Source organism: Glandiceps talaboti, chromosome 11 (genome assembly GCF_964340395.1).
Source record: "Glandiceps talaboti chromosome 11, keGlaTala1.1, whole genome shotgun sequence".
Classification (NCBI taxonomy): Eukaryota; Metazoa; Hemichordata; class Enteropneusta; family Spengelidae; genus Glandiceps; species Glandiceps talaboti.
In genome coordinates, this window is record NC_135559.1 from 15332583 (window position 1) to 15346273 (window position 13691).

The following is a 13691-nucleotide window of genomic DNA, read 5'->3' on the forward strand; positions in this document are numbered from 1 at the left end:
TCAGATATATTGTACTATGTACATGTGATGAAGACATGTCAGATATATGTACTATGTACATGTGATGAAGACATGTCAGATATATGTACTATGTACATGTGATGAAGACATGTCAGATATATGTACTATGTACATGTGATGAAGACATGTTAGATATATGTACTATGTACATGTGATGAAGACATGTCAGATATATGTACTATGTACATGTGATGAAGACATGTCAGATATATGTACTATGTACATGTGATGAAGACATGTCAGATATATATACTATGTACATGTAATGAAGACATGTTAGATATATGTACTATGTACATGACAAGATAATAGTATTTTATGAATGGAAAATACAAACATGTGTAATAGGTCATGAGTCCAAAGTACAGGAGATGGCTAACTAAGATACTGTCTGTCCCCACTTAGATTTCTATCAGCATGTTTGCAGGCCTTCACTGGCAGTTTGCCCTATAAAACTAAGTGGTACGCTATATCAATTACTTCTGACACACCAAAATGTAGTCTTCTGTTTCTTACTATGTGTTGACCATTGTGCACACTGCCCTCTAGGCCAACTTGATGTGCCAGTGAAGCACAGCTATTTCTTGTTATGCACCAAAATCTAGTGTTATTCAGTTCCTTACTATGTGGTGACCATAGTGCCCATTGCCCTCTAGACCAATTTGATGTGCCACTGATGCACAGCCAATTCTTGTGACACCACCATCTAATGTTGCCTTATTCCTTCCTATTTGATGACCAGTATGCCATAGACATTTGGCACTCCATTGATACCCGACATAAGACTTTCTTGCGACACACCATAATGTGTTATTATCCTATTAACTTATTGTATATGGTGACTCAAAACAAAACCCAGTTTTTACCTCCACAAGTAATAGGAATCACTTTGAACATTTCAAAATAATTCTTATCAGATCTTTCCATGACACAAAGTAATAAGTGAAAGCTAGCTTCGGTAGTAAGATATTAAATCGGCCCCATGCAAAGACACATAGATTCTTCTAGATCTAGCAAGTCATAAGGTCAGGAGAAGTGAAGTGATGACTACTAGATTTACTTTCATATATTGTTTATGTTCTACATAACCTTACAGTTTCGTGATATTAAATGAGTTATTTCTCAGAAGCACTTCCCGATCGTGTATTTCTCTGTGTCACTTTAATTGTTCTAGTATTTCTGGAAATAACATGCCCTCAGTTCTAGCCATTTCCTGGTGGGAAAAAAATCAGTAGATGTTATTTAATATGTTAATTATATGCAAATCAATATGTAAATGAGGGTATACAAATCTTCCTTGATTTTCTACTTGTTGGCAAACAATTAGCTTGTTGACAGTGCTAATTGTACTCTGTTTAATTCTCATACCATGCTTGTGTTGAGAATGTGAAAACATTGGTAATTAATGGTACAATTTTAAAAAAGTGTAGCAAATAACGTGATTACAACCATGGCATTATTCAAATGAAGTTGTTATGTAAATGTCCATACACTGTAGAGATGAATATGAATTAATGTATGAAGCATGCAAAGTGTACATGCGATGATTTACATGTAATTATGTATTTTTAAACAATCATGCAAGTGTTAGTCATAATGACTTTGGGGGTATGGCTTATTCAGACTGGCACATTTTCAAATCATAATTACCAATGTTTTCATATTCTCAACACAAGTGTGGTATGAAAGATAAATGTGACTGTCAACAGGCTATCAAACCATGTACATTCTGAGAGGTATAAGTGTCATCTTTTAGAAATCAAAGTACAGAAATATATTAGTGTAGACATTGTTCCCCAACGTTTTCCATTCATTGAGTCAAGGAAAATACGAGTGACTTAAGGGGCTTGTCACTCCGAGTCAAAAAACAAGAAGTGACCAAAACCCTTATGCCATGAATATTTTTTGGCAGAATGAAGAAAAATATGGGAGAATGATATAATGATGCCTGTACAAACATGATTTCTGAAAAATTCGAAAATATTATGGTATTAAGTGAGTGTGTTTAGATGTATTTCAAGCACCATTATATAAATTATGACATAGACACCTGTTGTCATGATGTAGAGCAACCAGGATATACATCCCATATTTTCTGTTTGAACACATTCAACTTGGCTTGCTTGTGGTATAGAGTTGTCAAGTTTATGTTAGGAAGTGTAACTCTAGTAGTAATACATATTATTATTAATCTAACCTAACCATAACCCTAGACCGAATCTAATCGTGTAAGTTTTAGCTCCCTAGCTTGCAGACAAATGTAGTTGGTCAACAGTTCTACTGTGTGCTTGCCAATTGGCTTTCCATCTTGTTATTTGTGTGGAATCTATGCTGTGTTGTTGTTGTTGTTGTTGTACAGTATTGAAAAGTACAACATGTCTTGGAATGAGTTATAGATTGCAATCTGAGTTTGTGAAATTGAGGTGGAGTTTGATTGTAGGGCCTGGCTGTTTTTCTGTCTAAGACAGTCCAGGAACTGGTCTATCTCAGCATCTGGGTAAACAATGACATTCACCAGAACAAGCCAGTATATCATACCAGATAGCTATATATAGAGCTATTAGAGTGAAGTGATAACTCATTTTGTAGTAGGATTAATGAGAGTCTGTATTATGTAGTACTAATGGGTATTCTGTCTAGTGATGGATTTACTAAATATCTCCTCTCTTCAACACTGACCTGTTGACAAACAGTTTGTTTGCCATGGTCACTGCATCAGCTGATGGTGTGTTATGCTCTATTTTGTCGTGACTCATGTAACCACTCATGCATTCTTTAGAACAATTGAAACAAAGAACTTTTACTGCAGCCATGATTATTTGTATAGTTGACCTCTGACCTTTGTGTCCCTTCTATGGAGAAAGTAGTGCAGGCTTTGTGTTCAAAGTGGTGTGACTTTAAGCAACAACAAAAAGAAAACAAAGACAACAAATTTAACCAGGTATCTATGCCAACAATGTTGTCATAACAACTATGGACCCAGTACACTATTGAGTAGAAAATATTTGTTTAAAAAAAATTGGAATGGAAGTCTGACAAGAGAAGCCAATGATATTACATAACTGCTTATAAAGAAAACAACAACAAACAAATGTAACCTAATCTGCAAAAATCTAATGATTCAAAACTTAAATGCTTTATTTTTCTGATGGGTATTATATTCCAAATGAAAGTCACAAGTTATATCAACTAACATTGACAATGAATAGTTGAAAAGTGAAATGAAAATGGCATTGACCTATTTTCTATGCATTTCATGTCAATTTATGTATTGATATGGAATATCATATTCTCTTTTGCTTCCCTCAGCTCCACGTTTTCTAGCCTAGTATTAATGTAGTATATTTCTCAGAAATAAAAAACTCACTGCCAAATAAGATAAATTTCCAGGGAAATTGCTCCTGGAGGCACATTTTACCTTGACTTATCTAGTGAATGAAAAAGAAGTCCTTAGAATTACAAGACAGTTATTGTTACCAGTACTGTTATCTTTACTCTGATAATGCTGTGTGCTGATTTCAGTATTTTCAAACTGTTTGAATTGAATTAAAATTTATTCCAAGTTGATTGTAAATTGTTACTTTATTTTATGTTTATGCAAAGAAATTGTGCTTTTGTACAGGATTTGGTAATTTTTATTCAGAAATAGAATTTTACAACCTTGGCTCATCATCAAAAAGAACAATCATACAAATATCCTGACACTGACATTAGTACCATGCACTGTACAAGCATGTGCATGCATTACCAGTGTTCTGTTGGAACCCTGGTTATAGACAAGGAGGATATGGTAAAAGTGGCGTGGTTGACGAAACATTGTACCATAATTTGGGGTAGGAAATCTTGTGAAATGACTGGGGACTCAGGTAGATTTTACCGATTTACTACCCTTAACAAAAATGCTGTTAGGAACCCCAGTAAATGATTGGGAAACTCCTATCAGGTAGATTTTACCAATGCTGCTTACTGTCCGGAATGAGTTGATCTTCTTGTACCAATTTCATCTGGAATGAGGTAAAATGTAGCACTGTACAACACAGACATGTTTATAGCTATAGCTGTGGAATGTGTACACTTTGACCTTTTATACAAGCAATATCTATCATTGTGTTAAAGTGATAGTGTGGACAATTAGAGATGTCATAGCCATTCTCTCTACACTAGAATGTAATTATATATGATAGCTGGGGAAATTCTCTCGAATAGGATACTGTACTGTACAGTTATTTGTGTCATAGCTATGCAACTAAATAGTAGATTCAGATATGTTATACATGTAGACTATATGGTAAAGTGCATGTATATGTTTGTTTGTTTGTTTGTTTGTTTGTTTCAATGTAGACTATATGGTAAAGTGCATGTATATGTTTGTTTGTTTGTTTGTTTGATTGTTTGTTTCAATGTTTGTTTGTTTGACTGTGTGGGGTGTGTGTGTGTGTGTGTGTGTGTGTGTGTGTGTGTGTGTGTGTGTGTCCAAATGCATGTCTGTGTTTGGCTGTGTGTGTATCCGTATGCATGTCTGTGTTTGGCTGTGTGTTGGCGAACATGTCTGTATTTGTCAGTGTACCAGTTTCATGCACCACTGATGTACAACAATGTCTATTAACAAGCCAAAATTGTATGTCTCATCCTAAAGTAACTCATTTTGGCCAACAAGAAATTTGTCTGTCTTTCATTGACACGGCCAGTGTCACCTGATGTTAAGGCTTTAGAGAAAAAAAATCTGCTGGCAGAATGAATGTGTATGTAGGTGTGATGGACTGCCATTTGTTAGACCTAGCTCTCACAATATTTGCACTTTTGTGGTGAGCTAGGTAGTTCATCGTTGCATCAAGAGTCAGCAGAGTTAAGGGTTGGCTCCCTAGCTTAAACTAATTTGCATAATTTACAGATTCAGAATCAAAATATTGAGTTGATCCCAATTTTTTGTACTATAGGTAAGAGGGTTTCAAAAGGATTATTCAAATATTACTACCAGTTTACCTTAAAAGTATCTGTGTAAAAACCATAAAAATTCTTTGTTTCTAGGTGCGTTTACACCAGAACCATTCAGTGACTTTTGTTGGGTAGGCTGGACAACAGGAATCATATTTATGTACCATTTCCTTCCATTGCAAGGACTGGCCTGGGTAAGTAACCCGTCAATTTTGTTAAGCTCAGTGTTTGTTTATTGATTGTCTTTCTTTGTTTGTCTGTTTGTACTCACAGGTGTGTATAGTTGGGAGACTGGTGGTAGTGTTATGACATGGGCCACTTTATCCGTTGGTCTTCATTTTTTGTATTATTTTGTGCCATTACAAGCTATTGGTATGGTAAGAAACTATTTCTGTTTGGGTGTTTTAGGGAATTTGTTTCAACTTACAGGTGAATCATTAGGGGATTCTAGTGAAACTTTGCTACAGCAGAATGTGGTCCTGGTCTTTCACTAACTTTCTATCTGCTACACTTTTTTTGCCTACTCTGCACCCAGTTAACTTTTCCAGGGAGCTATTACCAAAGGATTGACAAGCATCGCATGCCATCACATCTAAACATGCATTTATCGCTCTTCATCATTGATCGATTGATTGATTGATATATTGATTGATTGCTTGATTGATCAATCGATTGATTCAACGCTTTGCTATCTTGTTCTTTCATTCTTTCTTTCAGGGAGTTGGGCTCACTTATGGTATGTGTTAACTCTGATCTTTCTTTCTCTCTTTCTTTCATTCTTTCTTTCTTTCTTTCTGTCTTTCAGGGAGTCTGGCTCAGTTGTGATTTCTGTTAAGTTTGATTTGCCATATCTTATTGTACATGCTATTGTATGGTGTACACTGTAATTCTAAATACCATCCAACCAATAGCGTATTGACCAACACTGAGCATGCTCAGATGCAAAGGATTGTGGGATTTTTTATTATCGCAATAATATCAAATCCTTCGTTATCAGGAGAACTCTCGTGTAATGGTATGGGTAACCAAAACTAGATATTTTGTAGTTATGAACAAAGTGACACGTTGTGTTTAACACCTTGATTTACATCAATAGCATTATTTCGAAATAATTTGAACCTAAACTGCTAAACATCACCAACTGTAATCTCTCAAGGGAGCGTGCCACCAGCTACAAATCATATCAAAATAGTGCTATTTAATGATACATTGCCCATCTGTATGCCCTCTAAGCCAATTTGACGTGTGCCAAACGCACACAATTTCTAATGATGCATCAAACTTTGGTGTTCCCCTATCTCTTACTATGTGGTGACTGACAAGAAATGCCAGTTTTAATCATTTTGACTCACAACAACAAAATTTGGCTATTTTGTTAGAGGGTACACTGTTACCCATGATACACCATTCAAAATGGCAGGTTTATATTTGTGCTATTATGCGTTGAAATGATAGTTAACCTAACAGCTGCATCAGCTGCTGATTAATTGTTATCTTTCAGCACAGCTTTCTTGTTTTCTTTTTTATCCCAAACTGTCCTCCCACATATTTAACATGCTATATAAAAATGCCTTTGTTTATATAGTTACCACTGTTACTGTATTATTACGCATCTCTCCAAAGAGACACAATTACCATAGAGGGCGCTGTTCATATTTCACCAATCTTTGTGACTGTTTGTAATCTATCTTATGAAAAAAAAAATCAGTGGATAGCTAATTATATGTATGTGTATCTTCAAGAACTCATGTGTGAAAATATTTGTGAACAAAAAGTTGACTTGATACCTACTAGTTTGTGTAATTTCCTGCCCTGTCTGTGTGTTGTTAATACCAGCATATTAGTATGTAACAGTGCTCTCTGTGGTATTGAAGAATCCATACAGTTTCTGTAGATAGTAATTGCCCTGTGTAGATTCTTCCACAGCCTTCTTTCACTAAATTACCTCATTTTGAGCATGTGTCTTAATTGTAAGTCCAGTCTCCCTGTACAGTACACACTCAATGATTAATTAAGAATTTCAACCAATAGTGAAAGTTCACTCATAGCAAGAATAAGTCTGGCTACTGTCGCCATGAGTGGGCTTTCGTCATTTGTGGAGAATTCTAAAGCATTGAGGGTGTACTGTACAGTGAAAGTGGGCTAGTCTTACAAATATAGCATATGTTCAAACTGAACTTGAGAGACACTTTAGGGAAAGTAGCAAGGCTATGAGAGTCTACCCATGGTGGTATTAAAGTTACCTGTTGGCATTCCTCACATATTAAAGCTTACACTGATCAACAAAATTAACTCAGAAATATTTAGGACATGATTACACATTACACAGGCCTTCTTTTTAGATTGTTTTCAGGAGAAAACATTAAAATACATTATGAAAACTTTTTTGTAGTCAGGTTTTTGCCGTTGGTGGAATGAGTGTTATCAGGTTAGCTTTTGTAAAATTAAGTTTTAGAGATAAGAAAGTTTTACATACACAAGAACAATTTTAACATGTTTTTAAAAAAAAGTTTTGATGATTTCTCTACAGAAAAACTGACAGACACTGTGCGAACTCTAATTTTCTGTGAGACATTTTCAAAGAATACAGCAGGAATGGATTCATGTTGTGTTTGTCTGATAGAACATGATGTTTTTGTACACAAAAACAGAAAAAATTTAACCCCAAGTACTTACTGAAAATTTGTCATGTTTTGTTGCAGTCCCTTGAAGTCAACTTGAACAATATGCTGTGTCCGGCACCTAGTGATCCGTTCTACGGTCGATGGTACAGGGTAGCAGCGTTGATACACCAACATGCACTGGTTCCAGTACATATGAAAGTTTACACACTTATTGTCAAAATATTCCTGCCAAACTCGAGACTAGAAAACGATAAACACTGCGAGAAGAAAGGTTGAACAACATCACCTCAGTTTTATGAAGTGGAAAAGTTCCATATGCATCCACCTGTGTATGGCTAATGGGTGATTCCATTCATTTGGGGTAGCTAGGGTGAAATTCTGGAGAATGGTGTTGTCATATCACAAGAAGCACTGGGTGTACATTCAACGGATTTATTTCTGTGGAAATTTGCTGAAGATGGTAGGCTGAGCTTTTAGATGGACAGTAGAAAGGCTATTGATGTGAGGATAAAAACACAATTTTACAAGAGCTAACAGTATCAAAGTATAGTTGCTGTCATTTATGCAATACCATAAATATATATGGTAGTATGCACCTTAAGAGTTCACCTTATTTCAAGAAAATATTTCGGTGACTTGAAAAGAGATGGAACTTATTTTCAATTTATCATTGAAAAAAAAGAAGCCAGGATTCTGTGTGTGTGTGTGTGGTGATGGGACAAGTAGAGTGACAATTTCAAGATAATTTATTGGAAATTGGATAACGATGAAGAAGACAAGATAAGTTGAATCAAGAGTGTCATCATATGTGTGCAGTATTGTACTCTACCAGCAATGAAGTGAGATTGTAGAGAGAACCGTCGGTTACCAAGCTCTGGGAGCTTGTAACTGAAGAATAAGAAAGACGTCAGATAGATTGTTGCAGTATTTTGTGAAATGTTGGATTGTTGTTTTATGAAGCTCTCTCTCTCTTCAGTACCTGTACAGATTGGTATTCGTATAATCTCTTTGATAGACATTTTTAAAGGTTTTAACACACAGACGTCTTTATTCTTTTTTGTTGTTGTCATTTTTCATATTGAAAATTATCACTTTCAAAGTCATACTGGTGATTCCCTGTAACGTTAATTTGTAAAGTGACAGTATAGTCCTTGCTATTTATGCCCTGTGAGGGCGCTGTTACAATGGCTCACTCACATAGGTATTGTAGGCTTTGGTTATAGGGTTATCTAGGTCCTTTATTGTGGATTACTTGTTATGGTTAATCTGCTAGCCATTGTGCACAACTATTATTTTTGTAAACAGTTGATGATTCAATGTACAAACAACCACATTATACTTACAGTTGCAATCTGGAAATATGGCTTTTTACTCATCCCGTCACTCTTCCCCAGGATGTGAATTTCTTTACAGCTCTCAATTTGTATTGCCTGTATTTGATGTATTCCCAATAGTGGAATGTATTTACAATAGAAACTTGCCATATTCTTGTAAGATAAGAATGAAACAGAAGTAGTACGCCCAGGCTTTGATCTTCAGCCTTGCCTATCACAGCCTTGCCCTATCTTTAGCCTTGTCTAGCTCAGCCTTGCCCATACCCTACTATCTTCATTAGCCTTGCCCATACATACCCTACTATCTTCATTAGCCTTGCCCATACATACCCTACTATCTTCATTAGCCTTGCCCAATCTTCAGCCCAATCTTCAGCCATTGAGGCTAGTCTCATCATACGCCATGTATTAGATAAACTATTGCAATGATAACCATACCATTGGTGATTTCTATGATAAGACGCATGGTTTCTTCAAAAATAATTTTGACCAAGACAGCCATGTTCGTTGCATCTTTACTCATAGTGTACTACAACAACTCTTGACAGACAGTTTCAAGTTATCTGTTCTCTGCTAATGCACAAAATTATGCAAATCAGATCAGCATAGCACTTATGTTAAAAAACCCTAACATTTGCAGTAATGGCATTGTGTGCAATGTATATAGCCTAGAGAATGGTTGTGTTTACTATCACAGAATGCTGTTCCTTGTATGGGATAAATAGAATTGTCAAGTCTAACCGGGTCTCTGGGCTATCATGTATGGGTATGAGAATTGCCATGTATTGAAGCATTGAATATACTTGTATAATTTGTTATCTAGGTACTACAAGAAACATTACCTTGAAATTTGAAAACACTACCATTTCATCTCATTTGTATGCTATTTTTTTTTAAAGTTTTAAATTTTGAACACCACATTCGGCATTTTAAAGTTTGTAGTATGAAGCATAGACTGTAAGATACATCTTGTCGCGCCCCCTTCCTCACCAGCCTACTGTATCTAAAAGGGGTTGACGGATTTGTGAAGGCGCCCGTCACAGTGTATCTTACAGACTATATGAAACACATACAAAAAAAGTACTTGCCCATTTAAGCTAATTTTTCACTCACCGACATGTGGTTGCTGCAATGTATTCAGATTTGTGTAAGTTCATTTACCTGTGTGATATTTTTGGACCGATAATATTAACAATTATTGTTGATATGCTTTGGTCATCATTAAGTGGTAAAATTTATTGTTTTGAGTTTTGCTGCCATTTTGAAAGCTTTCCATGATATATATCAAACAGAGCTAACTTGAAATATGACTAAATCAAACCAATATTTACAGAGATGTCTCACATCAAGATATTTCATTGGTTGAAAATCCACTTTGTAAAGTTGCATTTTGTCTAAACCACAGGCACTTGTAAGAATTTTTTGAGACAAACAAATGTTTGTATAATATCAATTTAATATCTTCATTATGCAGTGTCATGGTTTGAAATCTATTTTGTATAATTTGGAAGCTCATAGTTCTCTCTTCAAGTGTCTGTGATTCAGTAAGTTGAAAGTGCAAAGACTGCCCATATGTTTAAAATGCTGTGGTTATCAGGAATGCATGTATGAATTCAGAGAGAGTCTTGTCTGAGCCAAAGTCAAACTGCTTTCCCCTTCTAGTCATGCAATAACAAGGTCATTGCCAACATATGAATGCAAGAATTGACTTGTGGCTGGAGGAAAGCTACAAAAAGCATGATACCAGTTTCTAAGTATTTTTTCCCCCACCTCTAAGTCATGATGACTTTCCCTACCTCTCCAAACTCTACAAGCAATATTTAGTCATATTTGTGATGATAAGTTCTATTCTACCCCCATCAGAATGAATTAATACAAGTTCCTGGCAATTATGGCACTTTTCTGACTTCAATAATTATCCAAGGTATTTTACATGACAACTTTCAGATATTGCTTTTGCATATTATTTGTGTATATTTAACACCATATTTGACATTAAGGATGATCTTTTTAATACAAACAAGGCAGAGACATGTCTCACTGTCAGTTAACCTGTCTTGGATGTAGATGTAGTGTACATTCACCTCAGGTTGTCAAATTGGTATGAACAAATTAAAGTTGCATCATTAATACTTTTATTGTCTGCATGTAAGTTCAAAAACAGTAGTCGAATGGAAAGTTTTTTTTTGTAATGTTCATTATGATTGGTTAGAAAACAGTGGGAGGAAAGTACACCTGTAGTCTCTGTTACCCAGATTGCAGTGTGGGCTTCACACGCCCTTAGGTTGGCACAGAAGAGGAGTCTGGGTAACTCAGACTACCTGTATTGCTAGTGATTGCTATAAGAAAGTAATCATATGTTTTCAAGTGAAGTGGAAATTTCTTCACAGCTGCCATCAGAATCTATTGTTCAAAATAACCATACATGTAAGTTGAAAATCTAAATATTTGCCCACTCTAGAGCTATTTACTGTTTTACATGATGACACAAGACGTGTTTCTGGAGTGTATGTTATTAAATACAAAAGTGTACTTCTTGAAATCAAACACGCAATTACAATATCTTGTGTGTGCATGTAAAACAGGCCATAAACACAAGTTTCTTATATGCATAAGATGTTTTGAGGAAACTTGCAATATCTCATATTTTCACATGGAAGCGTTTCCTAGGCAACAGTGACTAACTGAGTATGTCTTTTTTAATGACATCCTGATAAATTGGACATTAAACTTGTTTCCTAATGTGTTCCCACCAGTTAGCCTTATTGTAATTTAATGACAAAATCAACCAGCATGTGTAAACAGTATTTTAAAAGGTTCCAATTTACCGTTCCAAAGTAACTATTCTATTAATTCATGGAAGCATGACAATATATTCTCCAAAAAGGAAACTGTCTGATGATTGCAGTGGTTTGATGAAAGACACATTCATATATCATTGTAGGCTGTGAAGGAAATGAAAGAAGGCTAGCTTCCTTTTTTGGAAGTAACTATAACTCTAGGGTTGATGGAAGATGGAGACGTACAAATTTAGCTTTGTAAATAATTTTAAAGTTGAAAGGGACACTTCCTAGAATTGTCATTGTAAAGTTTTGTAATAACAGAATAGAGTTTATATGGACAGTGCCCTCATAGGTCACTGTACATGTTCATATAACTCTTAAGTTGATTGTAAACAGTGCCCTTACATGTTCAGTGTTGTATTAAAAGTTTTGTAATAACTGCAGTTGATGATATGCACAGCGCCCTCACAGGTCACTACGTTTTCTCATAACCCAGCAGTGAAGAGGGATTTGAATCACATTATAAACTATATTCTAAGATACGCCGTGTCGCTTCGCCCTCACCTGCCTCCTCTCTCCCGATGTGTAAGGGCGCCCTCACTTGGCGTACCTTACAGGCTAATTATAAACAAAAACACTAGAAATTATGTTCTTGCAGTTATTATGTGTTTTCTATGGAATCAACTCCAAGTATATCGTATCTATTTTAAATGAATGCTATACCATATATATTAATATACATTTAGGCTTCAGACATGGGATACCTTTTCTTTTTGCTCAAATAATATTAAAACTGGTTATGTGCAATTTTTTGGAGATTTCTAGAATGTATTGTTTTGCACTAGATGTGCCATAGGTTTGTTATTAAGGGTATATTTTTGCTCATTCCACATTGAGATTTTGTGGCGTTACTTTAGTTCAGGGTAAAACATTTTTTAAATGAATTTAGCACTTTATGATGTTATTAATGTATTCTGGATGTAAAATATATTCAATTGATATTCTCAGAGAATAAAAAAAAATTGTTTCAATATTTATGATCATTGAATGCATTGCTGAATCTATGTTTTATACAGATTCACTTTTCTGCCTTCTGATTGGCTTAGATCTAGGTTCAGTGAAGAAGTGTATGGATTTGAACCAATCAAAATGTTCGTCTTATTGCCTTATTGTTCATATATGTCACTTTATCCTGCAAGACGATTGGACGACAGTTAATTTTGATGAGACTTGGATTGTTGGTATCTTAACATAAATAGTTTTTATTTCGTTATAATCAATTCATCAAACTGCAAAATTTCTTGAAAACGTTAATTCTGTTCAGATTTTGGATTGATGTAATGGCAGAGAAGCTGATAGTTTGTCCCTTGTCGTGGTAACTGTTGTCATGGCAATACCGATATATCTTTCTTGTGTAAGATAGTACTTGAAATGTTCAGATTATACAGGTGAACATAATATCAAATACATGTATGCAAATGAGATAAGTAAGATCCATATTGTCACATATGTACCTGAGATTACTTGCATCGGTGTGTGCACATACTAGTGGTATTGCAGCGCATTATTGAAACCATTATTGCATACATGTATGCAAATTAGTATGCAAATGAGTATATGATCTTTCGTACATAAAATCATAATGTTTGCTGTTTTGGATACTGTAGTATTAACAGAACCTCATGCCATGTGAGTGCCAATGTGTGTACTCGAGGTATTTCCAGTTTAGCTTGAGGTGTTTTCTGTTGCACATTCACTCACCTTACCTCTGAAAATACAGCCACAGAAAACACTGCAAGTATATGTATTCATGTAAATAACTCAAGTTTGCATACTGACACCAATGCATCACAGGGTCCTATCAGTGTACACATTGACACCAATGCGTTGGGGAGTCTTATCAGTGTACACATTGACACCAATGCATCATGGAGTCCTGTCAGTTTGCATACTTTGGCACTAATGCATCATGGAGTCCTGTCATGGGCATCACA

At 35.4% G+C, this 13691-nt stretch overlaps 1 protein-coding gene across 1 annotated transcript in view; it reads left to right on the forward strand.

The window, feature by feature from the left end:
- LOC144442352 (transmembrane protein 164-like) overlaps positions 1–9274 on the forward strand; it is a 39077-nt gene extending 29803 nt beyond the window's left edge. Inside the window, exons 4-5 of the mRNA XM_078131670.1 lie at positions 5050–5150; positions 7659–9274. Coding sequence (XP_077987796.1) covers positions 5050–5150; positions 7659–7856 — 299 coding nt within the window. The 3' untranslated portion in view covers positions 7857–9274. The remainder of the gene's footprint in view (positions 1–5049; positions 5151–7658) is intronic.
- Positions 9275–13691: the final 4417 nt, after the last annotated feature.